Source organism: Odocoileus virginianus, chromosome 20 (genome assembly GCF_023699985.2).
Source record: "Odocoileus virginianus isolate 20LAN1187 ecotype Illinois chromosome 20, Ovbor_1.2, whole genome shotgun sequence".
Classification (NCBI taxonomy): domain Eukaryota; kingdom Metazoa; phylum Chordata; class Mammalia; order Artiodactyla; family Cervidae; genus Odocoileus; species Odocoileus virginianus.
The window spans coordinates 45,962,475-45,986,418 of NC_069693.1; the positions used below are offsets into that span (position 1 = coordinate 45,962,475).

Consider the following 23,944-nt stretch of genomic DNA (forward strand, 5'->3'; position numbering starts at 1 on the left):
CACTCAGATAGCGTGGCCTCGCCCCATCGCCAGGCCGGAAGGACCTCTCGCTTAGTGGGTCTGGCTCCTGCAGCTTCCCGGGTCTGTGGCACTTGGCCTGGTTGCTATGGCGGCGGTTGCTGTGGCGACCAGGTGGTGGCTGCTTCTGGTGCTAAGCGCCGCGGAGCTGCGGGTCAAGGGCGCCCCTCAGCCCCCCAACATCCTGCTCTTGCTCATGGACGACGTGAGTGTCCGCGCGAGCCGGGCTCCGGGGAGGGCTGCTGCGCTCGGCGCGGGGTAGGAGGCAGGGGAAGGGCGGCCAGCGGTGTGGTGGTCATGCCTGGCTCTTCATGAGTGAAACTGAAGTGAGGTGATCGTTTGCGGGCCGAACCAGAAGACCTTTCTGCCCTGCGCCTCCACTGCCCCATCCCTGCCCCACACCGCGCTGGAAGTTCTGAGCGGCAGCCCAGACCAACTGTGATGCTGGCCACGTGAGGACCAGGTCTCCAGGACCTATGCTCACCTGTTGCCCTCCAATTCTCCAGGCGTTGGTGGCAGAAAAAGAGTGCAGAGCTGACTGAGATCCTGTCCTGACTGCCCTGAAAGTCCCTTCTGCTGTCTTTGCCTTACTGGACCAGCGTTGCTTGGTCTGGCTGCCCTGCCTCTGCTGGGATTTCTGGCCAAAGGTCAGGTCTTTGTAGGGTGGTAAAGAACTGAACCAGAGGAATGTCCCCCGTTGAGCATGTGTGTGGCCCCAGGTCACCCTGGTCACTCTGGTGAGCCAACTCTGGGGTTAAACCGAGCCGTTCCCAGCTTCTTTATGACTCGGTCCCTGTCCTCCTTTCCAGGAAAGCCAGGAATGTATTTTGGGTGAGTGAAATGGAGGTTCCCACACATATTTAGTGTCAGAAGAGTCACGAGTAAAAATATCTCAAAGTTCCCCCAAAAGGCCAGCAAAGACACTCCTAGTAGTCCGGGCTGAGGCCACGAGCCTCACATTGCTGCTGGACGCCCGCGCCTGGTTTGTGGGATTTGCAAGGTGCTGTGTGTGTGAAATGCTCAGATTTCAAACATCTAGTACAAGAAAAAGACATAAAATATATATCATGCAACATTTTTTATTATCAAAGTAATTCTTTGGAGTGTGTAGCTTATCCCTTCCACTGTGGATCTTCCCAACCCAGGAATCAAACCAGGATCTCCTGCATTGCAGGCGGATCCTTTACCAGCTGAGCTATCAGGGGATCCCTAATTCTTTATTACAAAAAGCTAACAACATTCAGATAAGCTAGAAAAGATTGCAGAGCCACTACCCTAATTCTTTATTACAAAAAGCTAACAACATTCAGATAAGCTAGAAAAGATTGCAGAGCCACCAATATGTAGTGGCTCCTCTCAGAGGTGAGGTAGAATGTGTTTCGGTTTAGTCACAGGTGTTCAGACACCTTGGCTCCCGAAGGGGCCCCAAAGCTCCTCTCCTTGGGAGCCCGTTTGATGACTGGTTAGGAAACTTTGCTTCATAACCGATCCGTGGATCTTGGAAATGCTTGCTGTGTTGCGGTCAGCCTTCTCAGAGCTCAGGTTCCCAGGCAGGAAGGCTGTTTAAGTACTTAAGTCATCGAGGCTGAACCAAGCTGAGCCCTTAGTCTCTCCCACTTCTGCCTCTTCCTTCCCCAACTTTCATTAGTGAAGACTGACACTGCAGGCTTGTTGAGATGGTCGTTTCCTGGATTTATGGGGCTAAAAAAAGAACCTAGAAACTTCCCTGGTGGTCCAGTGGCTAAGATTCTGCACTCCCAATGCAGGGGGCCCGGGGTTCATTCTCTGGTCAGAGAACTAGATCTCATATGCCGCAACTAAGAGTTCACATGCCACAACAAAGAATGAAGACCCTGTGTGCTGCAACTAAGACTCGGCACAGCCAAATAAAGTCTGTTTTTTTTTAAAGATTTCAAATTATGCAACAAAGATGGAAGATCCCATGTACAGCAACTAAGGCCCCGCTCAGCTAAAACAACCAAACAGAACCTGCGCCCACACCGACTGTTTCTCTTTGCTTGTTACCGGGGCTGCTGGGTGACAGGCCTAGCGGGTGGCTTCCTGGTCTCTCTTGCATTCCTTGAGTGGTGGAGGGGGACCGATGCTGGGCACGTCTTAACTCAAGGGGGCTGACCGGGGGACTATCAACCTGGGTGCCCAGGGTGGGCCCCAGGAACCAGGAACAGCAGGCCAAAAGACCCTGGTGACCCCCACCTCTCCTGTGTCATCTCCTGTGACTCTGGCAGCTGAAGCCTGGAGAAGTTGGGGAGATCTCTGTCCTGGTCAGCGAATGTTAGAAAACACATTCAAAGCAACTTGAGCATTAGTGGGGAACACGGCTCTCCAGACCAGACAGGCTTCAGGCCCCTCGCAGTCCTGTATCCTCACCCGGCCTCACCCCTCCAGTCATCAGGCCTGGGGGTGCCCCCCAGCAGGTCCTCAGACTCGGCGCAGGCCCAGTAGGCGTCAGCTCGTGGAAGCCCTCAGAAGATGCTGAGTAGCTTTTTTCAGTGGTGCTGGCTCACCTCTGTTCTCTGTGGCTGGTGGGCCGGGGCGGGGCATGGGGGCACAGAGCTCCCTCTTGCCCACCTGGACCCTAGCGCTGTGTGTGTGTCTGTTCTTTACTTGTAAAACAGGATTAAGGAGGCCCCCATGACTCCTGGAAAGTGTGAGGCTGGGCTGTACAAACACCGGCTCTGCGTCCCCACAGTATCCTGAATCTCCAGGGCCTCCTCCCATGTGTGTTGATGTGGACACACACATGTACACGCATGATCATTCCTCATAGCCGCGTGTGGCCCCTGCCCAGAAGCCCTGAACGTCCCGCTAAGGAAAACAAGGTGGAGGGCAGGAAGGGAACCGCAGGGCCGGAGTCTGGTTGACTTCTGCACAGGTGTAGGCAGGCTGATACATCTGTGTTCCAGATATGATTATGTTCACAGGTTCTCAATGGAAAGAAACTTGAGGGGGGCCTCTGTTCACCCCAGTACTGGGTGGACAGACCATGTTCTGTCCACTGTTGATCAGTGATGGACTCGGGCGTTTCCTTAGGGCTGTCGGGAGTCCTGCTGCTGTGGACATCTGCCCCGTGTCTAGGTGCAGGCCGGCTCGGTTCTCTGGGTGGCAAGCTCAGGAGGGACTGCGGGTCTCAGGGCCTCACTGGGTTGGCATTGTGGGCCCTCACCGCTGTTTTCAAATCTGTTTGCCCCATGGAGTAGGACGGCCTCCGTGTCTCTGTGGAGGGCAGGGGAGTCTTGATGCTAGTGCCCCGTGAGTGTGTGGGCTGACATCTGCACCAGGGAAGCATCAGACCGTGTCCTGGCCACACTCGGGACACCAGGGGCTGCAGCTTTGGCTGTGTTCTCACCTGACCTCCACATGCTCCTTCCTGCAGATGGGGTGGGGCGACCTGGGGGTGTATGGAGAACCTTCCAGAGAGACCCCGAATTTGGACCGGATGGCTGCGGAGGGAATGCTCTTCCCGAACTTCTACACAGCCAACCCCCTGTGCTCCCCGTGTAAGTCAGGGCTGGCTCAGGCCACTGGGGCGTGGGGGCAGGGGGCACGCATGGAGCAGGGAGACAGCAGTGAGGTGAGGCAGGGCAGGGGGACCCGCAGACCAGGAGACGGGACACAGCGGGCAGGCATGGGGATGGGGCAGGGGTGTAGAGGGGCAGCCTTGACTCAGGCGTCCATCAGATCCTGGCACTGGGGAGCTCCCAGGATCCACCCCATGGGGGACACGGGGCCACTGGAGCTGTCAGAGGTCACCAAGGGTTTGGAACCTGTGGGGACCTTGGCAGTGGCTGTTCATTCATGAAGCTGAGTTCAGTGGCTCGTTCAGAGGAGGCACTGGGCTGGGGAAGTGGTTGTCAGCCAGAGGTGTGGGGGCCCTATAGGTGAGGAGAATCTCTGATCTCAGGATGAGAAGTAATCCTGGGGGTGTTGGCCATGACCCACAGGCTGTCTCAGGAGCTGGAGAGCACAAGGCGGGAGGCTGTGTGCCCACCTGGCTCTCCAGGGGCTTCTGGGACTCAGGCACTGCAGGGCCAGCCTCAGGCTGGACGTGTAACACATGTTTCTCTTGTGTCCCTTCTGCGTAGCCAGGGCAGCTCTGCTCACCGGACGTCTGCCCATCCGCAGCGGCTTCTATACCACCAACGGGCACGCCAGGAACGGTAGGCTCCAGGGCAGGCTCCCTTACCCATTGGGGTTTCACCTGGTCCTTGGAGGAGGGTGTGTTCCAGAGACCCCAGGGGTGGGTCCTCTCCTGAGGTCCGGACCCCACCCCCAGACGTTTGCCCATTCCACCCTGGTAACAGTGCTGACAGTAAGGCGTAGCTGGAGGACCTGAAAAGTGCCTGGGCGGTGCCACCCCCACCAGGGCTCTGCCCCTCGATCCTCTCAGTGCATGGCCTCCCTTGTGCACGGCTCAAGGGCTACGTTGCTCCACAGCCTACACTCCGCAGGAGATAGTGGGGGGCATCCCGGACTCAGAGCTCCTGCTGCCAGCGCTGCTGAAGGGGGCCGGCTATGTCAGCAAGATCGTGGGCAAGTGGTGAGTCCCAGGCCCCAACAGCCAGCTCCGTGGCAAGGCTGCGGTGTCAGCTGCACAGCACCACCGAAGCAGCCCCATCGTTGCACACACATGCCATCACGGAGGACACGTCAGGAGGCTCCGTCTCGTGGTGAAACCAGGAAGCAGGCAGGGGTGGAGGGTCATGTGGTTGGGTCATTGGGTGATGATTAAGTGGCTGTGAGGTGTCTCCTCTCCTGCTCCCCAGGGACGCCCCCATGCGTGGCCCTGGAGGTTGGTGCAGAGGTCGGATGTCCTCTCTACCCTCCCCTGATTGTTGGACCCCTCAGAGACCAGGCCTGCCTTCCTACAGGAAGCCTCCCTTGATTTTCCAGACCTAACTGTCTCCTTTCCTGCTGCTGTGCTTCAGACCCTCTCCCCTTCAGCCCCCTGGCACGCACCTTCTCAAGCACCTCATCTGCCCCTCTTGGGGGCCCCTGCTCCACCCAGTTGTTATGGTGGCGGGGGAGTCTGCAAAAGCCAGGAAAGGAGACTCAGCGAGTCGGGGAGTCTGGAAGCTGCAGGAGCACTTCCTCACTCCTGAGACCAGGTGGAAGCCATCCTGCTGAGCTGACGAGCTGGGAGAGGGTGGTGGCTGCAGCGCGGAGCTGAAGAGGGCACAAGGGTTGTAGGAGCCTGCATAGCCCTGGCAGAGACGGGAAGGCCTGGGGCAATGGTGGCTGGGCCGTGCCAGGGCTGAACCCACAGTAGGGGAGTCCCTGTGATGACTGCTGCTCCCTGCACAGCCCGGCAGCTCCACCCTGGTCCAGCAGTCTTCCGCTCATGGTCAGTGACTCTGGGCCGCCCCAGCTGGAGGGGGAACCTGTCCCCATGAGCTCTGGAGGCAGGCGGACTCTGGAGGAGGCAGGGCCTGGAGAAGCAGCTGGCATGGACTTGGGGAGGTGGACAGGCTGGGGTCAGGATGGCCCTGGCCAGTGTGAGGATGGGCTCTGCAGACAGTGCTGACCCCACAGCTGCTTCGGGACCAGCTCTTTGAATCAACAGCTTCACATGAGCTGGACCTTCAGGGTTGTTTCTGTTCTGTGAAGTCCATTTGGGCTGAAGGACTCAGGCCCAGCCCTGCTGAGTAGCTGCGGCCCAGAGAGGAAACACCTCTGCAGAGAGCTCAGGGCGGAGCCAGTGTGAGTGTCCCCCACCCCACCCCGCACAAGGGCTGCAGAGGCTGGCAGCCGTCTCTTGGAGGCAGAGCGGGTCAGGACCCACAGTGGGGGACCGAGAGGTTTGCTTATAGGCACGCAGATTCCGCTGCCAGCCAACTCAGCTCTGGCCCTGTCCTGCCCTGGTGCCCCAGCCACATCCATCCTGGCCGAGTGACCAAGCAGTGCGGTGAGCTCATGGTCACCTGGGGTCGGCCTGTGCCAGCGACCCTGCAGACATGACTCTAGGAGACCTGTCCACTTCCCAGGGTGGGGGCACCTTGCCCCGACACTGCTTCCCTAAGCCGTAACGTTTCTCTGGCAGAAGGACCTGACGTGGGAAGGGGCCCCTGGGTGGGAGCAGGGGGTGGGTCTGAGCACAGCCTCAGGAAACAGCTGGGCCGTCGCCCTGCAGGCATCTCGCCATGTTCTCTTGTTGTCCCCACTGGCTCCTGCCCCGGCATCGAGCACAATCACCAGACCTGGTCCAGGCAGCCCCAGGGTGTGCTCCCCTCTGCTGTTCCTGGGTGGCCAAGCAGGGAGGGGCTGCGGCCTCAGGACGCCAGGCTCAGTTCGCCCTGGGCTGGCTGGACCTTGTCTGCTGAGCTGTTCTCCGAAGGCCAGGGTGGTTGCTCTGTGGAGCTCCCTGAAGTGCCCTGGGTTACTGTCTCCAGGCACCTGGGCCACCGGCCTCAGTTCCACCCCCTGAGGCACGGATTCGACGAGTGGTTTGGATCCCCCAACTGTCACTTCGGACCTTACGACGACAAGGCGAGGCCCAACATCCCTGTGTACCGGGATCAGGAGATGGTTGGCAGGTATCGAGCCCTGGTCTCCACTCCACCAGCTCCTCCACACGCACAGACTTGTCCTGTGAGCTTTGACTGATAAGCTCGCCACCTCAGAGGGCTTCTAACAGTCTCAGGAAATGTGTTGGGAGCCCCAGACACTTTACTCGGCTTCTAGAGTTCAGGCCCAACCCCTGAAGTGGCCAGGGGGCTGCGTTCCAGATGGTCAGCCTCGTTCCAAGCCACTGTCCAGGGGCCATCAGCTGCAGGACCACCTGTTCTGACCATCGGGCGGCTACGGGGCGGGGTTTGGGTTAACTTCCCTTTCTTTGTTCCTTTTTATTATTTGTATCTTGTTGGAGCTCAGTACACGTCAGTGCACCACACAACTGGGCAGCTCACCCAGCACCGCCCCCCTGCACCCCAGAGAGAGGCCCTGCGCCCTCCACAACCCCCCCACCCCTTCCTCTCCCAGTCCTGCCTGTCTGCCAGGCAGAGGTGCAGCCTCAGCCCCGCCTGGACCTGGTACCCCAGGATCTGGGACCTTCCAGGATCTGGGACCTTCCAGGCTCTGACTTCCTCCAGGAGATCAGGGATGGGGCTTCCCTGCACTGAAGGCTGATCTCTGTCTGGGTCTGTACTGTTTTCAGATTTTATGAAGAATTTCCAATTAACCTGAAGACCGGAGAAGCCAACCTCACCCAGATCTATCTGCAGGTGATGGCCGCCAGTGCTGCACGGGCTCTGGGCCCAGGAGGGGTGGTCTTGGGCGGGATGACGGGACTGGGTGGGCTCTGGGCTGGGGATAGGGGTGGTCTTGGGCAGGGACGACAGGGCTGGGTGGGCTCCGGGCCAGGGAGCAGGGTGGTCTCGGATGGGGATGACCATCGTCCTTCTCCTCAGGAGGCGCTGGAGTTCATTCAGAGGCAGCAGGCAGCCCACCGCCCCTTCTTTCTCTACTGGGCTGTCGATGCTACACATGCACCCGTTTATGCCTCCAAGCCTTTCCTGGGCACCAGCCAGCGAGGGCGGTGAGCCCTTGCCCCAGAGACCTGGACCTCCAGGGCGGGAGTGGGGAGGGTTAGCCATGTCTGATCACCTGCAGGGCAGAGTCACTGTCACAAGTGACCATCAGCTGTGGATGGTGAAGCATCTGTGCCTCTTCCAGGGGGTGGACGGAGGGCTTGGCGCTACCCCGATTCCACCTGAGACTGACCTGTGTGCCCCTTCCCCTCCACCCCTGAGGTTAGGCTCCGACCGCCCTATGTTCCCGATGCCGCTAGCCCCCACTGACCGCCCCATCCTTCCCGCAGGTATGGGGATGCCATCCGTGAGTTGGACGACAGTGTTGGGAGAATCCTGCATCTCCTCCGGGACCTGGGCATCGCAGAGAACACCTTTGTTTTCTTCACATCTGACAATGGTGCTGCCCTCATTTCTGCACCCAGACAAGGCAGGTGCCCCAGCAGACGGGGTCCACTTGGGGCCCCTCAGCTCCTGGCCCACTGCAGGCCTGCTCAGACACCTGCCTTCCAGGCCGCTCAAGTCTGAGGCTTTTCCACATCGTGGAGGGAGGTTGTTACACCTGGCTTTTCACAGTCCCATGAGGGTTTCACACCCCCGTGGTGACGTGTCTCTCTGTCCTTTTTTTAAAAAACACTGGAGGCCCCAGGAGGACCTGAGTCATTCAGCTCTGTAAGGAAGGCCCCAGACAGCAGGAAACCCTCCAGGGCTGGGCCTGCGTGGGGAGGCCCTGGGAGACCCTGCAGCTGTGAGTCCTGGGCAGAGAGGGGTCTGGGGATCTTCAGGGATGGCACCAGAGCAACTGGCCGAGAAGGAACTGCGGAGGGAGGACAATACAGTGACAACCCATGTACCCACCCGCAGCTAGAGAAACACGAGGAACGGCCCTCATCAGCCACTGGCCAGTGACCCTTGCTGGCCCTGTGCCAACCAGTGAGGTGGGCTTTGGGCTGCAGGGAAGGGCTGAACCACGGGCTCGCTGCTGGAAGATGCTGCACTACTGCCTTCATCTCCCCATCCCTGGGGAGGCAGGAGCCTCCCTCTGTCACGGGCACTGTTAGCCAGGGCTGGGCTGACTGCCCTCTGCCCAGAGGTTCAAGGACCACCTGCTCAGAGTGGGGTATGTCAGAAACATGGGGTCTGTACCCCTAGAGCCCAGAGCACAGGAGCTGCTTGTACACACTGGCGTTTAAGGATCCAGCACCTGCCAGGCTTGGGGGTCTGACTGTTTCACATTTCACCTCTCACCAACAGTCTACATGCTCTGTGCATCCATGGTTGCTGTCCACAGGGGCACAACCTTACAACCACAGCTCTAGGTCACAGCCATCTCCAGGCATTCTGACCTTGAACTTGAGGCCTGAACCCCAGGGCTGGTCCTGTATCTCCAAGGTGACATTGGTGCTTCAGCTGTGTTACCTCTGAAGGCCAGACAGGGAACCAGATGGACACAGTCAAATCCCAAGGTCAAGTGCCTGGAAGGGTGTGTGTGGCCCTGGGGACTCAGGCACATGGGCTGATGGGCAGCTGTCTCCCAAGGTGGCAGCAACGGGCCCTTCCTGTGTGGGAAGCAGACCACGTTTGAAGGTGGGATGCGGGAGCCTGCGATCGCCTGGTGGCCTGGACACATCCCTGCCGGCCAGGTGAGTCAGAGCAGGCCTCGTGCCAGGCCTGCGGTCATCCTGGGCAAGAAGGCTCTGTCGCCTCCTGGCCTGCTCCTTGTGCTCACCAGGCCACACATCCATGTCATCGGGCAGGGACTGCCTCTGTTCTCCATGTGTGGACACGATGCAGGATGTGACCACATGGGTCTGTGTGTGTGCACACGTATGTGTGCATCTCATTGTGCACATCCGGGCAGCATAGGGCCGTGTGCTTTGCAGGTGAGCCACCAGCTGGGCAGCATCATGGACCTCTTCACCACCAGCCTGTCCCTCGCAGGCCTAGAGCCGCCCAGGGACAGGGCCATTGACGGCCTGGACCTCCTCCCCGCCATGCTACAGGGCCACCTGACAGATAGGTAGGTATCCTTGCCCAGAGGGAGGTGAGATCCAGGGGACTTGGGCATGCAATGTGTGGTGGGGCCGAGAGGCCTTGCTCCTCCCCGCGGTATCCCTCACCACCCTCTGCTCATGTCCACCTCCTCCTGGGCACTGTCCAAAGTCATTTTCTCCAGCTCAAGACCAGCTACTGTTGTGCTCAAACAAAATCAGTTCTCCTGGCTGCTGTGAACAAGCATAGTTGGAGCAGGTTTACGGCCCGGAGTGGACAGCTTGCTGCCTTTTCTCTGTCTTAAAAACCTGCCATGAGAGCTTGTTACCGCAGGAGCAGGGGGTGGGGGTGCCAGCCGCAATGGTCCTCCTGGCCAGGCTACCTGCCAAGCCCAGGCACCACCCCCTCGCTCCGCTGCTGGCCTCCCCAGAACCAAGGATCATGGGCCTGCCCGGGGGACCTCCCCCGAAGCCCAGGGACCATTTCTCCTGACCCTGCCGGTCCCCCAACAGACTGATATTCTTTTTTTGTTGTTGTTGTTGTTTTTGTTTTTTTTTTCAGACCGATATTCTATTACCGCGGCAACACACTGATGGCGGTGACGCTTGGCCAGTACAAGGCCCACTTCTGGACCTGGACTAATTCCTGGGAGGAGTTCAAACAGGTGAGAGGTCTCGGCCCCATGGAGCCATCTTGGGGAGGGCTCCGTACCCCTGGCATGGTGTCCTGGGAGCCACCTGAGGGTATCCTGGGTCAGGTACTGGGTGCCGGGCTGATGGAGGAGGAGACGGGCTGTGCCAAGCCAGTCCCCACCAAGCCCGTGACCTCCCCTCCTAGGGTGTTTGATGCCTGGGGGTTGAGGCAGGAGGGAGGGTCTGTGTATTCACAGGATCTTCTGCATTTATGGACTAAACCCACAAGGTCAGCTCAAGGGCAAAGTTCTGCTCTATCCCTCCCTCCCTCCACCCTGCCGTCCAGAAGCCAGTGCTGTGCTGGGTGGGTCTCCCCACACCCCTCTCTGCCTGGCTGGGCTTCGGTGGTGGCAGTGCTCAGCTGCAATGGCCCCTGGGCAAGGCCTCCCTCCCATGAGCAGTCGTAAGAGAAAAATCCAATGCTAATTAGTGGGCTCTTAATTAAATAGCTTATTTGATTTGCATCCAAATTATAATTTGTGTTTTCTGTCTAGACTTGGATTCTTCTCCATTAACTGCTCAGCTTTTTTACGCTGAACGTGGTTGTTTCTCCCACCATTAAATCCATTTTTGTTTTCCAGCTGATCTGCTCCCGGAAGGTCAGAGGGTCACCCATTCAGGACCCACCTGGGTGTCCATGCCCACCGCCGTCAGCAGCTTAGACAGACTCGGGTCTATGGCTTGGTACAGACAGTGGAATTTCTTAGGCTCCTGGGCTCCTGCTTTACTGAACCGCAGAATACTTGCTGACTGGCTGGCCAGGAGAGACACATGGGTGCTGGGAGGATCACCTGTCAGAAGCAGCAGGGAGCACCACTGTGTCCCCAGCCCTGTTTCAGGATTAACATGCCCAGTCAGGACTCTACTCCAGATCTGTAAACGATGTCCAACAGTGGCTGGAGACCACTGTCCAGCTGCTTACGGGGCCCCGGGGTCCCCAGTCCTTCTGGAGGGTTGCCCTGGCCTCACCTGACTCACCCAGGATAGCAGCAGGTGGCTCCCAAGTCAGGGAGCCCCGGGGGGCAGCCTTCCAGCCTGGGGGACTCGCTGGCATAGGAACTCCATCTCACACGAGCATCAAAGGCTGAACCCAAGGGCAGAGGCCACCTGGAGGGTGTGGAGCAGGGCTGGACCCTAAGCCTGGTGGAGCAGATGCTCCAACTCCTGTTAAAGGCAGGCGTCGGGATCACCTGTGTTTCCTCTGGCTTCAGGTCTATAGTCCCTCCTCCTCAGCCAGCCAAGGGGTCTTGTGGCTGCCATGTACCTCATCGCTACAAGGCCCATAGGGTGGACATGAGATTCTTTGCTCTAGAAATTAGAATGTGGACTAAAATATTTTTAAGAGACTCATCCCTCCCCACAGAAAAGTACCAAGGTCCCAAGGGACGGTGCCCGGGGCAGGTGGTGCACCTCTGGGCCGGGTGTGGGAAGGCTCTGTCTGCGGTTCTCACTGGCTGCTGCTATCCTGTGACCTGCTCCACTTCAAGGAGCCCCATAGACAGAGCACTCACCTGCATGCTCCCCCCAACCTCTCGTTTCAGGGCATTGATTTCTGTCCCGGGCAGAACGTCTCAGGGGTCACCACCCACTCACAAGAGGAGCACACAAAGCTGCCCCTCATCTTCCACCTGGGCCGAGACCCCGGAGAGAGGTTCCCCCTCAGGTAAGCCAGGGGCTTGTGGGGCCCAGGACGCTCGCACAGGTAGGGAGACCAAGGCTGGAGGTTAAAACCAGGCTGAGGTGGCCTCGGAGTCAGTATGGAGCTGAGACCCGGCAAGAGCAGACGGCAAGCCCTGTGCCTACGGGGCCTCCGGCAGCCTGACTGCCCTCTGGGGCCACCCAGAGGTCAAGGTCAGTGAGTCACTGGCCCTGCTCTCTTGCACCCCATAGTTTTCCATCCACTGGGCTTTCCCCTGAGTCACATCCCAGCACCCACTTGTTGTTCCCGATGTTTGTTCCAGCCAGGCCATGGCAGGGGTGGGGCACACGATCCCACCCCCGGCAGCCCCCAGGCCTTTAGCCCGCCTCACAGATGAGTAGTGTGGGCCTCCAGGTCTCCAGGTGGGATATAAGGAGAGACATCATCTGAGCCCCGCCCTGGATGGCAGACGTGTGTGTGTGTGTGTGTCTGTGTGTGTGTCTGTGTGTGTGTGTGAGAGAGAGAGAGGGAGATACGTGACTTCCAATACAAGTGCCTATTAGATGGTGGCAGCAGCAGCGAGCCCTGCCCCTTCCTGGCTCTGAGCTGGCCAGATGGTGTCCCCTGAAATTTGAGGTCCCAGGGAACACACCTGCCACTGTGCCCCCAGGAGACCCCACCATCACTGTCAGGGTCACTGGCCCAAGCAGAGGGCCCAGCATGGATACCAGGCTCCCCCAGTGGGGAGACCACATGACTTGCATGGGGTGACTTGGGGGACAGAGCTCTGGGCAAGAAGCCCTTGGAGCTGCCGCCTGGCCGGAAAGTGTGCAGGGCTGAGCGCGTGGTCTCCCAGGCATTGCCCCCGATGCTGTCACACAGGATCCTGGGGAGACGAGCTGGCGGGACGAGTGCAGCCAGCAGAGCAGGACTCCGAGGGCCCAGGAGCCATGTGGGCTCGGTCCTGTCAGGCAGGACCAGTTGCCCCAAGAAAAAGGAGTTTGGGCCAGAGGATTAAAAGAGACCCTGAGAGAGGAAAGAGCCCCCCGATTCTGGGCAGCACTCCCGGGCTTCCAACTGAGGAGCAGGTTGAAGAGTTGCGGCCACTGTCCTGGGCCCCTGGCTCTGCCCGAACCCTCATTTGTGGGGCGGTTCCCTGGATGCCCACCTCTCAGGGAGGGCAGGCAGGACAAGGTGGGGCCACAGCCCCAGCCTGTCTTCCTGGCAGGTTGCCGGATGGTGGCACCTGGAGCAGGGCTGTCCCCTTGGTCTCCCCACACCCTGATCTACCTGAGTGGGCTACAAAGCTCGCTCTGCCCTTCCCCCACCTCGTGACCTGGTGCCTCTTGCCTGCAGCATTGCCAGCATCGAGTACCTGGATGCCCTTCGCAGGATCACCCCGGTCGTCCAGCAGCACCAGGAGGCCTTGGTCCCTGGACAGCCCCAGCTCAATGTGTGCAACCGGGCAGTCATGGTGAGTGGTCTGTACATTGACTGTGGGGGCGGCCCAGGGCCGCATGCGTGCTGTGCTGTCTGCCTCAGACATGAGCCCCGCTTCCCTCCTGCTGCTCTGGCCCCAACCTCACAGGAGCGGCATGGGGTCTCTTGGCCTCTCTGCAGGTGCAAGACGAGCCAAACCCGTGTGGGATGTGGGTGTGGACAGGCTGAGTGGATGGCCTGGGGTGCGGCCAGGCTGTGAGCCCCACTCCTCGCCCACCCCCACCAAACCCTGCTGGAGTTGTGAGGATGGATGTGCAGCTCAAGCTACTGCCTTGAGCTGGGTTGGGGAGGGGGACGAGAGCTAAAGGATGTTGAATATATTCCCTAGTGGTGAGGAGTACCTGGGGCAGCTGGCCTTGGCGGTGGCCTGGTCACTGTGGTCCAACATCCAGGGCTCACAGGGAAAGATTCAGTGCAGGGGCCAGCAGGGCCTCCCCGTCCCTTGGAAGGACACCAGGCTGGCATCCTAGTCCCTGGACTCAGCAATGGAGCAGAAGAGCCTCGTCTCAGGACCACCGAGATCCCTCAGGTCCCAGTGGCTCAGAGACCCCTACCCGGGGTGGAGCCCCTGGTGCCCCCTCCAAGCCCGTCTCGTCGTCTTGCACATGGTGCTGTCCCCACCCCAGCACACCGTCTCCTGTGGGCCAGGTCTCCAGGTAGCGGCAGTTGCCAGGTGGCTCAGAGACTAAGGGTTCTTGGTGACAGTACCGGAGATGGGGAGGGGCCAACCTGAGGGGCGCTGCCGCCACCTCCCGGGCGCGGCCAGAACTGCCATGGCTCCCAAGTGAGTGAACAGTGGGGGTTGGGCTCGGACTCTGAAGCCTGCACTGCCACGAGGGGTTCAGCGGCTTACACACGTGGGCACGTGCATGTGCGCACCCGTGTGCAAAGCACTCCCCACCCTCCACGCTTTGCTCCACCAAGCTCCTCTGGACCAGCGAGTAGACTCTGGATGTGTCCTCTGCTTTCAGGACAAGCAGCTCGCAGCCTATCTCCCTAGGGCCTCATCAGACACTCTCCCTGACCCCCAAGCACACAGGCCGGGGCCAGAATCTGCTTTTGCGTGCACCCGACCCCTTTCTCTGCCCTTCCTCAAAGGTTGGGAACTGCTCCCTTTCCTAAACCTGGCCCTGCCAGGTGACCGTGCATCCAGAGGGGCTACCTGAAGGTGTTCAGGGCAGGGGAGGCTTGAGCTGCGGTTCTCACTGGCACTGATGCTCCAATTCAGACTCAGGGTCTGAGGGGGGCGAGAGTGGGTGGAGTGACTCTAGGGAGGGCACACTTCCTGTGTCAGGGGACCCGGCAAAGCCACGAAGGCTCCCTCTCAGGGATGTGAGTGTCCTGTTGCCAGGAAATCATGGCTGCACAAAGCAAGTCTGCACACGAAGGTGCAGCCAGGCAAGCCTGCAGAGGCACCAAGGCCACCGCCTACATAGCTTATGGGGAGGGAGGAGTCTGTCCCAGCCACGCCGCCACCACCCGGGGGCCTACAGAGGCCATGGTGCCAGGCAGTTAGCAGACTGTCCCCTTCAGTGACAAGCGGGCCCTGTTAATACTGGGTTGCCGCAGGGCAGTGTCTCCTGTGCCAGCCTCGGGCACAGAGCTGCTTCCAGGCCAGGTAGAGATGAGACAGGTGGTTCCACACTGTGGCGTCCATCTGTCAGGGTAGGGCAGGTCATAGACCTGGGCAGGGCATGAGTCTAGACAGTACCTGAGTCTGGAAGTGCTTGGAGTAACTGTATGTCCTCTTTCTGAACTTTCATTACCTAGAACTGGGCGCCCCCAGGCTGTGAAAAGTTAGGGAAGTGCCTGACACCCCCGGAGTCTGTCCCGGAGAAGTGCTCCTGGCCCCACTAGAGACAGCCTGTGTTCAGGCCAGGCCCAAGCCCCGGGCTAGGAAGCCTCTGGTCTCAGGGCCCTCGGCTGGAAGAGCACCAACTCCCTCTGCCCTGCCTGCCTGCCAGACGGACGTCGCCTGTAGCCGGCAGCAGGACCTGCCCGAGCCCAGCCCTGGAGTCTCTCGCCAGCCGGCCTGGCCCGCCTGACTGCTGCCTGGGGCCCACAGCAGCCCCTGAACTGGAGGCTACCCGCCTCATGTTCCCACCCTGCTCCAGCTACCTTGTGGCCGCCTCGTCCAGGGCCTGAGTTCTGTCCCTGGACCCGGAGGCCACGATGCAGCCCCTCGAGGACTGCGGTCCTGGTGTTGAGGCCACCTGCCCATCCTGTGTTGCCCCTTGGCTCCTGCACAGGGCCTTCCCAGTGCCTCCCCCGCGTTCCCCATCCCCATGGTGCAGAGATGTGGTGTGAACACGATGGGAGCGGCCAAGGGCCTTTCTAACCCAGAGCCTCCCTAGTCCAGTGGGGACTGCTGATGCCAGCACCTCCCTTAGACATCTTAGACACTCTGGGGCTTGTCTGTGCCTCAGAGGTTCCCCGCCCTCCCTTCGTGGAGTCCAGGGTGGCAAAGCTTGAAGATGAGCCTGAGCCAGCCTGTGCATAGCTTCCCGCCCTAAGGGCCTGTGGGCTGCTCCCAATGGGTGGTTTCCGGTCTGCAGACTACCCTGCCAACTCTACTGTTAAGACTTGGGGAATGGTGAAGAAAACGGGTTTAGAATAAAGTAACAGGCATTTAGCTTTTTTAAAAAACAAATTCTATTTAGAGAAGGTTGCCCCCTGGGTGCCAAGGTCGAGGCTGGAATGGGCCAAATGCCTGGACTTCCACCTCTGGCTAGCCCCTCCCTCAGCCCTGAGTCTTCTGAACTGCTCCCCTTCAGGCCCTGATCCGAACCCCTTCTTGCTCCGGTCCCCAGGCACCGGGGGCGGGGGGAGGGGGGTGGTCCTGGGGGTAAGGCCCCCTTGTATGGTGCTGCCGGAGCTCAGCCGAGACTCGCTGGGAGGAAAGGAGAGTGGGCAAGGCCGGTCGGTGCGGCCACAGCTGAGCCGAAGACCTGCGGGCACTCTCGGCTCGGCCGAAACCGGGCAAGGATTTCCCCGAAACTCTGGTTGGGCCTGCGTAGACGGTGTACTCCATCAACCCGGACTCACATCTGGGCCCTGCGCGAACGTCCTTGAGGCGGGGACGCCTGTGTTCTGGGCACAAGAAACAAGCGAGCGTCTTAAAACTGACTGTACTTAACACTCGATGAAATACGGTACCTCCTGCGGGCGGAGGCGGCCAAGCTCCTTGGGGCCCCGCCCCGCTGCCCCTCCCCTCCCGCGCCAACGCGGAGCTGCTGAGCCAGCCCCTAGCGTACGACCCCGCCCCCTGGACTCGGCTCCGACCCCGCGCAGGCGCGGAGCCACCAAGCCAGTCCCTCGTGCCCGCGACACGCGCGGAAGTGGCGATGGCGGATCCTGAGCTGCAGCTGGTGGCGCGGCGCATCCGCAGTTTCCCCGACTTCCCCATCCCGGGCGTGCTGTTTAGGTAACGGGCGGCGGGAGGGACTGACGGGGCCTCGCGGCCAGGGCTGTCGGGGCGCGGTGGGCTCTGCGTGGGTCCGGCAGTCACCAGGCCTATCCTCGCGTGCCAGGGACATCTCGCCCATCCTGAAGGACCCCGCCTCCTTCCGCGCCTCGATCAGCCTCTTGGCGGATCACCTGAAAAAGACCCACGGCGGCAGGATCGACTACATTGCGGGCAAGTGGAGCGGCGGGTGTCCGCTGGGTTCCCGGACCCTCCCCGAGGCTGCGCGCATCCGCCACGAGGGCGCAGTGTCGAGGGCTCTTTACTCTAGGGAGGGTTTTGGCGGGGGGGGGGACCTGCCGGACGCCCCCAATGAAGTTTTAAGAACAGACCCGTTGCCCTACCCCGACTTCACAATCCCAAGTGGGGCAATAGGCCCCTTCATTGGCCTGGGAACAGCTTCTTCGGTGGCAGCCGGCGGCGGGCTGAGGACAGGCACCCCGGTTTCCTGCCCCAGCCCTGGACAGATGGGGCTCCCGGGCTGACTTTCCCCAGGGGGTTTCTGACCAACTTCCTTGTTCTTTTACTGCTGCGTATAGAGCGCCTGCCCTGTGCCAGGCCTTGTACCCAGTGGAGGGTTTTAGGAAAACCCAGGAGATCCGAGAGGACTCTGGCAGGTCATGTCTCCTTGAGAGCCCCATCCCTGACCCTCTCTTGACTCCTGAACACCCTAAGGGGCCACTGCTGGGCCTTGGGACTGGGAGGGGCTCCAGCTAGCAGAGGTGGAGTCTTTCCTCCAGAAGCCTCCCTCCCTAGCCAAAACTCCCAGGTGGGGAGGAGACCCTGAGCTCCCCCAGAAGGGCTCAGTCCATCCCCAAGGTGGCCGGTGCAGTCACAACCTCTCCTTCTGGACTTGAAGTTCCCAGAGCAGATGCTGAGCCATCTGCAAAGGGCTTTTCAGGTACCACCAACCAGTGGTGAGCAGCTGAACTTTGCAGAGAGGTCAGGTGACTTCCCCAGGCCACATGGCTATTTACACGGCTGTGTGGAGTGGCACCTGCCCAACTCCTGACTTCTTACTCTCCAGCAAAGAGCAGTCCTGGGGTGATAGGGGAATCTGTTAACATCCCTGAAGTTGATGGGTATTGTTGGGCTTTCGCCTGGAGCCAATAAGGCCATATGTCCTGTGTCAGGATGGTTACATGTCACAGTCCAGCCCTAACCTATAGGGACCCCAATGCTGCTGTAGCACACGGCTTCCCCCAACACCCCAGGTCTCGCCTACAGGCCTAGACTCACGTGGTTTCCTGTTTGGTCCGTCCCTGGCCCAGGAGCTGGGCTTGGGCTGCATTCTTATCCGCAAGCGAGGGAAGCTGCCGGGCCCCACCGTGTGCGCCTCTTATGCATTGGAATATGGGAAGGTGAGAAGGCTGGGGGCTGCCTCCGTGGACCGTGCATTCCCAAAAGGAAAGCCATGGACTCCAGTGGAGCCGCCATGGTTGGAGTGGACATGGGAGCTCAGAGAGGCTGAGGAGCCGGGCCAGGCTGACACAGCCAGGAGACAGGGTGGGTCAGAACTGGGCCTAGGAGGTGGCCCTTGTTAGTTCCCCAGCTGTGTGTCCTAAGGCCGTTTTGGGGACACTTAGAGGTTACATGTCCACTTTCCTTTGCAGGCTGAACTGGAGATCCAGAGAGATGCCTTGGAACCAGGGCAGAAGGTGGTGGTTGTGGACGATCTGCTCGCCACTGGTGGTGAGGGTCTTTCCCCAGCAGAGTGGGCCTGGTGCGGGGCCTGGTGTGGGGGTGGGAACAGGCTTCAGCTCTAGTTTCCTAGGGGCCGTCTCCATGGTACCTTTCTTCCCCCACCAGGAACCATGTGCGCAGCCTGTGAGCTGCTGGGCCAGCTGCGGGCTGAGGTGCTGGAGTGTGTAAGCCTGGTGGAGCTGACCTCACTGAAGGGCAGGGAGAAGCTGGGGGCTGTGCCCTTCTTCTCCCTCCTGCAGTACGAGTGACCCCAGCCCTAAGCCACCTGGAAGAGAGGACCAGCATGGGCAGATGGAGCAACCCCCACTGGCTACCTGGAAGAGAGGACCAGCGTGGGCAGGTGGAGCAACCTCCACTGGCTACCAGGGGGCACTGGCTGCCCACCTGGACTTGCTCTGTGTCTGTGGCTGAGTGACTTTCTTCAGGGTAGGGCTGCCCCTGAGGCCCTGCTGGGGCTCTGGAAGCCCTGTGGCCAGGAGCTGCCAGCTGGTTGATAATGGAATGAGAATAAATTACTTTCTAGAGCAGAGTCTTCTTCCCACTAGTGGGTGAAAGGGCCCACTAGGCAGGCTGAGCACTTTCTGACATTAGTAGTCTGTGGTTCTCAAGCCCCGTGAGCTGTCTGCACACACAGGGGCAGCCCAACTTGCCTTCCCCTGTTGCTGTAACTCATCACACAAACATGCTGACTTCCAACAACTTTATCTGACAGTCTAGAGACCAAATACAAGATCCAGGGGGTGGGTGGGCACAGCTGCTTCCTTCTGGAGGCTCTAGGGAGACTCAATCTCAGATTCTGCATTGGCCTCCCTTTGTGGGGAACGTGTGTGATACTGGGTCCTCCAGGAGCTCCTGTGGGCCCCTGAGAGGTTAACTCTAGCTGCTACACTACCCTCCCCCACCCCCCCCTTTTCCCTGCATCCTATATACAAGGTAGGGGGCCTTCCACCAGAGACCCTCTAGCTCAGCAGCCCAAGTCCAGGCCAGCCTGGCCCTCATGAGACTCAGGACAGGGAGATCAAAGTGCATCATTTTCCAAAAGGGAGTAAGACACAAGCCTGGCACGTGTCCACCGGGCTCACAGTGTCTCCTCCGCACGGGCCAGGCGGGCTAGCTGCTCCATGACACCTGCCAGGTCGGCGGCCTTGTCCAGCTTGACGTAGGTGTCTGTGCGGATGTGGTGGAGGCTGAGCCAGTCAGGCAGTAGCTCAGAGAGGAGCTGCAGGTGCTTCTCCATCTCCCCTGCAGAGAGGGGAGTGTGAGGCTGGGCACCAGGACCCTGTCGAGCCTCCCATAACAAGACAGGAAAAGATGCTGGCAGTGACCTCGCAGCCTTGCCCAGCAGCTCCCACTCCCACAGAGACCCCACCATGGGCTGCCCTGCCTCAAGGGACCAGAGGCCTTGAGAGAACAGGCAAGTCCCGTGGGGCCTCAGGTGGTGACCCCAAGGGTGCGGTGCCCACCCTCACTCTGCACTCACCAGGGCTCATGGCTGCTCGGTAGCTGCCCACCATCCTGGCACAGGCCACCTCCATGGTGAGTGCAGGCTTGCGCTCTGACACAAACACGCTGCGCAGCACCCGAGCCAGCTCGGGCAGCCGCTCAAGTCGCTGCAGCCGCTGCTCCTGCTCTGGGCGCCGTGTCATCTGTGCTAGCTGCTTCTGCGCTTCCTTGGCCCGGATCTGCGGTGGGCATGGGTGCTCAGGGGCCTGTCTCTCTCTTACACACACGCACACACACACCCACCCACCATGGAGACGCTGAACACTCACTCGCTCCAGCAGGGCCTGGGACACCCCCTTCAGGGCAGAAGGCGGGGCAGCAGGTGGAGTGGCTGGCTGTGCCAGGCTGGGGGACCTGGGGCTGCTAGGCTCGGCTGTGCGCTGGGCCAGGTCACTCAGGGCCTTCTCCATCTGGGACAGGTAAGAAGAGAGAGGTCAGGAGAAGCCTCCCCCATCCAGCTGCAGGGGAGGCCCCTCATCCCATCTGTATGGAGCCCCCAGGAGCCCTGTATCCAGCCCAGGTTCATTTCAGCACATCCAGGGCCCATGCTTGCCTGCCCAGGGCAGTGCCTGCTGGTGGGTGGTGCTCCACGGTGGGAAGGGCACGTCCACCCACTCTTGAGGCCGATGGCCAAAGGGGGAGCCTGTCAGACACCAACATGGGGGTCAGGCCATTCCACCCCAGCCTTACCCTGGGTGACATCAGGCTGCGGGCACGGGCCAGGACCTCCTGGGCGGTGGTCAGCTTCTCCACAGCGGGCGGCTGGGGCAGCTCGGCCGGCTCGATGTCAGGCACCCCATCCACGTTGAAGCGGGGATGCCAGCGTGTTAGCTGGTCCTCTGGCACCTCCATGGGGGGGTTCAGGGAGGCCAGGAAAGCCTATGTGAGAAGGGGGGCACCCAGTGACCCTGGGCACATCTGCCCAGTTCCTGTCTCAGTTAAGCAATGGGCAAGTTACTTCACCTCTGAGCCGCAGGGGCTCAGCTAGGCTGGGGGCAAAGCAAAGAGCACCCAGAAGCATCTATGGGACTCCTCCTAAGCCTCCGGGGGCCAGAGGCTGCAGCCCTGAGTTCCCAGTTTGCCCAGCCCTACAGCCACCCACGTGTAGAAGACGACCAGGGAAAGCAGTTAAAAGAACTCTAGGATTCAGCCTTAAGAGGAGCCCATTTCCTGTGGATCCGATGGGACTGCAATAGCAGGGACAACTAAGCACTGAGGCTGGGGCACCTGCTCACCCTGTGATGCTCCTGGACTCGGGCCACCAGGTTCTGGCTGAAGACCTGGCGCCGCTGCAGCAGGCATGATGCCGTAAGCTGGGGGGCCGCACTGCCAGCCTCTGCAGGAAGAGTCAGGGCCTGAGCCCCGGGGCCAGGCCTACCCAGTCACCCAGCCCACACCTGCAGGTCTCAGATGAGGCCCACTGCCCACCGCCTCACACCCATGCTCAAACTGGGCAGGAACCCGAGGCCTGGTACACTCACGGTGGTCCAGCAGTGGCTCAATGGTGAGCTGGTAATCGGACCTTTTGATGCCATCCTTGAAAGTGGGGATGAAGCGCTCCTGGCGGAAGTGGTAGGAGCCGGGGTATACGGTTTTGATCTGGCCCACGTTGCGCTCCTCAAAGCGTCTGTGGGACGAGGGTGCAGGGGTCAGAAAGCCGGTGCCAGAGGGCACACAGACTTCAAGGGCAGGGCGAGGCCCTGGCTTCCTGCTCACTTGCGCATCATGTCCTGGACGCCCTGCTTGACTTTGGCAAAGGTCACAGTCTCGGAGCGGTTGTAGAGCATGCCCACGATGGTGTCCATGCTGCGGAACATCTCAGCCAGCACCTGGTACTTGTAGGGCAGCACAAGGCCCGGGGGCCCCGGCTGGGCCAGGGCATGGAAGCGCTGGTAGGCTGGCATCTGCTTTCCACTGCAGGGAGGGAGCAGGGCTGTGAGAGAAGCACCAGACCCACCCCCTCCAGCACTCAACAGCGGGCAGAGTGGCGGGGGAGACCCCAGAGCTGGGAGTTCTGCTCCAGGATACACTATACTCCAGTTTGCAAAGCCCCAACATGCCTCCCTGGCACGACTAAGGGACAGAGACAAAAGCATGGCTTCAAACCCAGCTGTCACCCAGGGGGGTCTGCAACCACCTCCAGCCCTGGCTATCTTGCCTCTAAGAGGCATATGATAACCACATGACCTGGGGGTGGGAGACCAATATGCAGCCGGGCAAAAGGTACCCAGTAACTGGCCCCTCTCACAGACAGAGGCTGAGACCTGTGGACTATGCTGACCCTTTGGAAGGAGCGATCCTGTCCCCTTACACCCAGCTCAGCCCAGCCTCATCAGGCCTCCCACCAACTGAGCCTTTCCCGGGGAGCCTAGCCACCCAGGCCTCACCACGGCCCCTCCAGGCGTCCCTCATCCTCTGGTGCGCTGGATTCCCCAGCATCCTTCTGCGCACTTGCTTTCAGCTCCTGGACCCGCGCCCCCAGCTCTTGTGCCCGCTGCAGGCACGACTTGAGCTCAGATGGCGTGACCTTTGAAGGGACCTGTGGACACAGGGTGCGTCAGCCCACCTGTCACCCCACTCCAGTCCACCTACCCTGCCCTTGGTCCAGCCTCCTCACCTTGTTCTCCTGGGCTGCCAGGCAGGGTCGCCCACCAGCTGAGCCAGCAGCCTTCTTTGTCTCCTTGCTCTGGAGAGAAGGGTGCTCTGGGGAGCCAGGGGCAGCCGGGGAACCGGGGCCAGACACCTGATGGGAAGGACCCCAAAGGTGATGAAACCACAAGACCCTGGGGTGCACCGTCTCCCAGAAAGCGTCTCTCCAGTCCCCTCGATTAACTAGGAGACGCCCACTCACAGCCAGGTCGAGTCATCCAGGCCCGACGCCTCGCCCAGTCTTGAAGACGAGCCTGGTGTTAACCAGCCCCCTGGCCCTCTTCCAACACCGGTCAGACCCGGCATCCCCGCCGTCTCTGAGGTCCTCTGGAAGGGAGGACCCCGCCTACCAGGTGCACTTGACCTGGCCCAGCCCCTCCTCCCACTGGGGGTGGATTTAGGTTCACCCCGGGCTTCCAGACCCCCTCTCGGTGCCCTCCTCCAGGGCAGGTCCCTCCAGCAGCCCCGCCTCCTCCTCGCCCGGTACCGCTCCCCTCTCCACGGGTTCCCTCCCGTCTGTCCGTCACCCCGGCCTCAGTTTCCCCCTCCCCTCCGCGCCCCGCGCTCTCACCGCGTCAGCCGGCAGCCTCAGTCTCTTGCGCGCGGGCGGCACAGGCTCGTCGCGCGTGGGCTTGGCAGGCGGGCGGGCGCGCTTGCGGCTGCTGCCGGGACCCGGAGCCGCGGCGCAGGGCGCGGATTTGGCAGGGCTCGGGGTGCGCCACGCCGGCTTGGCGCGCGGCAGCGTGGCGCTGACCCCGGGACGGCGGCGCGCAAAGAAGTCAGTGAGGCGGCGCTGCGCCATGGCGGGAGCGGCGGGATCAGGAGCAGCAGGAGCACCTTGGTGGGCCGGCGGGCGGAAATGCAGCCGCGCTTCCCTCGGATTTTCGCGCCGCGCTCTGGCTCCGCCCCCGCCATGGGCGGGACCATGGGCACCTAGTCCAGGGGAGTTGGCGCGAAATGGACGCTCCCGGGCGCGTGCGCTCTGGTCCTCTCGCGCCGCTCTGGCTCGGGCTGCCTCTGCCGCGCATGCGCCGCTGAGAGGACCTGGGGACATTGGCGGTCCCTCCGCTATCTTCCAGGCCCTGGCGGGGTCTGCGCTAGGCGGCGCAGATCCGGGTGGGCGCCAAGCCAGTGCTGTCTTGGCAAAGAGGGAAATGGTACGCTGCTTCCAGCGGAAATTTGTGCTAATACGGTGCAGTAAAGCTGGCGTCAGGCTGCTCGGACCTGGAGGGCGCTGTGC

The 23,944-nt window shown here is 60.8% G+C and overlaps 3 protein-coding genes across 5 annotated transcripts; 2 read left to right on the forward strand and 1 right to left on the reverse strand.

Annotated features, from left to right (window-relative positions):
* The first annotated feature begins 2 nt into the window (after positions 1 to 2).
* On the forward strand, positions 3 to 16,017 carry GALNS (galactosamine (N-acetyl)-6-sulfatase). 3 transcript variants are annotated; one of them, XM_020911717.2, is made up of 15 exons: positions 135 to 223; positions 525 to 665; positions 3,413 to 3,536; positions 4,122 to 4,196; positions 4,474 to 4,576; positions 6,426 to 6,569; positions 7,190 to 7,256; positions 7,443 to 7,570; positions 7,853 to 7,992; positions 9,102 to 9,205; positions 9,446 to 9,582; positions 10,116 to 10,218; positions 11,788 to 11,909; positions 13,242 to 13,359; positions 15,156 to 16,017. In XM_020911717.2, the coding sequence occupies exons 3-15, from the start codon at positions 3,413 to 3,415 to the stop codon at positions 15,240 to 15,242; spliced, it is 1,452 nt and encodes a 483-aa protein (XP_020767376.2). In that variant the 5' UTR covers positions 135 to 223; positions 525 to 665; the 3' UTR covers positions 15,243 to 16,017. The 3 variants fall into 3 exon arrangements, with proteins under 3 accessions (XP_020767375.2, XP_020767376.2, XP_070307507.1); XM_020911716.2 differs by lacking the exon at positions 525 to 665 and having other exon boundaries at positions 3 to 223; XM_070451406.1 differs by lacking the exons at positions 135 to 223; positions 525 to 665; positions 4,474 to 4,576 and having other exon boundaries at positions 3,529 to 3,536.
* A 646-nt stretch (positions 16,018 to 16,663) lies between these two features.
* On the forward strand, positions 16,664 to 19,079 carry APRT (adenine phosphoribosyltransferase). The gene is made up of 5 exons (XM_070451407.1): positions 16,664 to 16,809; positions 16,916 to 17,022; positions 18,076 to 18,209; positions 18,462 to 18,540; positions 18,658 to 19,079. The coding sequence occupies exons 1-5, from the start codon at positions 16,730 to 16,732 to the stop codon at positions 18,798 to 18,800; spliced, it is 543 nt and encodes a 180-aa protein (XP_070307508.1). The 5' UTR covers positions 16,664 to 16,729; the 3' UTR covers positions 18,801 to 19,079.
* A 159-nt stretch (positions 19,080 to 19,238) lies between these two features.
* Positions 19,239 to 23,692, reverse strand: CDT1 (chromatin licensing and DNA replication factor 1). The gene is made up of 10 exons (XM_020911714.2): positions 23,276 to 23,692; positions 22,673 to 22,798; positions 22,443 to 22,594; positions 21,772 to 21,969; positions 21,537 to 21,682; positions 21,291 to 21,391; positions 20,746 to 20,934; positions 20,325 to 20,465; positions 20,033 to 20,234; positions 19,239 to 19,794 (listed from the first exon to the last, which is right to left on the reverse strand). The coding sequence occupies exons 1-10, from the start codon at positions 23,504 to 23,506 to the stop codon at positions 19,631 to 19,633; spliced, it is 1,650 nt and encodes a 549-aa protein (XP_020767373.2). The 5' UTR covers positions 23,507 to 23,692; the 3' UTR covers positions 19,239 to 19,630.
* Positions 23,693 to 23,944: the final 252 nt, after the last annotated feature.

Bases quoted from the DNA above. Each gene is read 5' to 3' on its own strand.
- CDT1 (XM_020911714.2), bottom strand. From the start codon at position 23,506: ATGGCGCAGCGCCGCCTCACTGACTTCTTTGCGCGCCGCCGTCCCGGG. The intron at 22,799-23,275 runs GTGAGAGCGCGG...CCTTCCCATCAG, and splicing joins TGAGGCTGCCGGCTGACGCG to GTGTCTGGCCCCGGTTCCCC. The intron at 21,683-21,771 runs GTGAGCAGGAAG...CTCGTCCCACAG, and splicing joins GTCCAGGACATGATGCGCAA to ACGCTTTGAGGAGCGCAACG.
- GALNS (XM_020911716.2), top strand. From the start codon at position 107: ATGGCGGCGGTTGCTGTGGCGACCAGGTGGTGGCTGCTTCTGGTGCTA. The intron at 4,197-4,473 runs GTAGGCTCCAGG...GTTGCTCCACAG, and splicing joins CAACGGGCACGCCAGGAACG to CCTACACTCCGCAGGAGATA. The intron at 7,571-7,852 runs GTGAGCCCTTGC...TCCTTCCCGCAG, and splicing joins GGCACCAGCCAGCGAGGGCG to GTATGGGGATGCCATCCGTG.
- APRT (XM_070451407.1), top strand. From the start codon at position 16,730: ATGGCGGATCCTGAGCTGCAGCTGGTGGCGCGGCGCATCCGCAGTTTC. The intron at 16,810-16,915 runs GTAACGGGCGGC...CTCGCGTGCCAG, and splicing joins ATCCCGGGCGTGCTGTTTAG to GGACATCTCGCCCATCCTGA. The intron at 18,210-18,461 runs GTGAGAAGGCTG...TTTCCTTTGCAG, and splicing joins ATGCATTGGAATATGGGAAG to GCTGAACTGGAGATCCAGAG.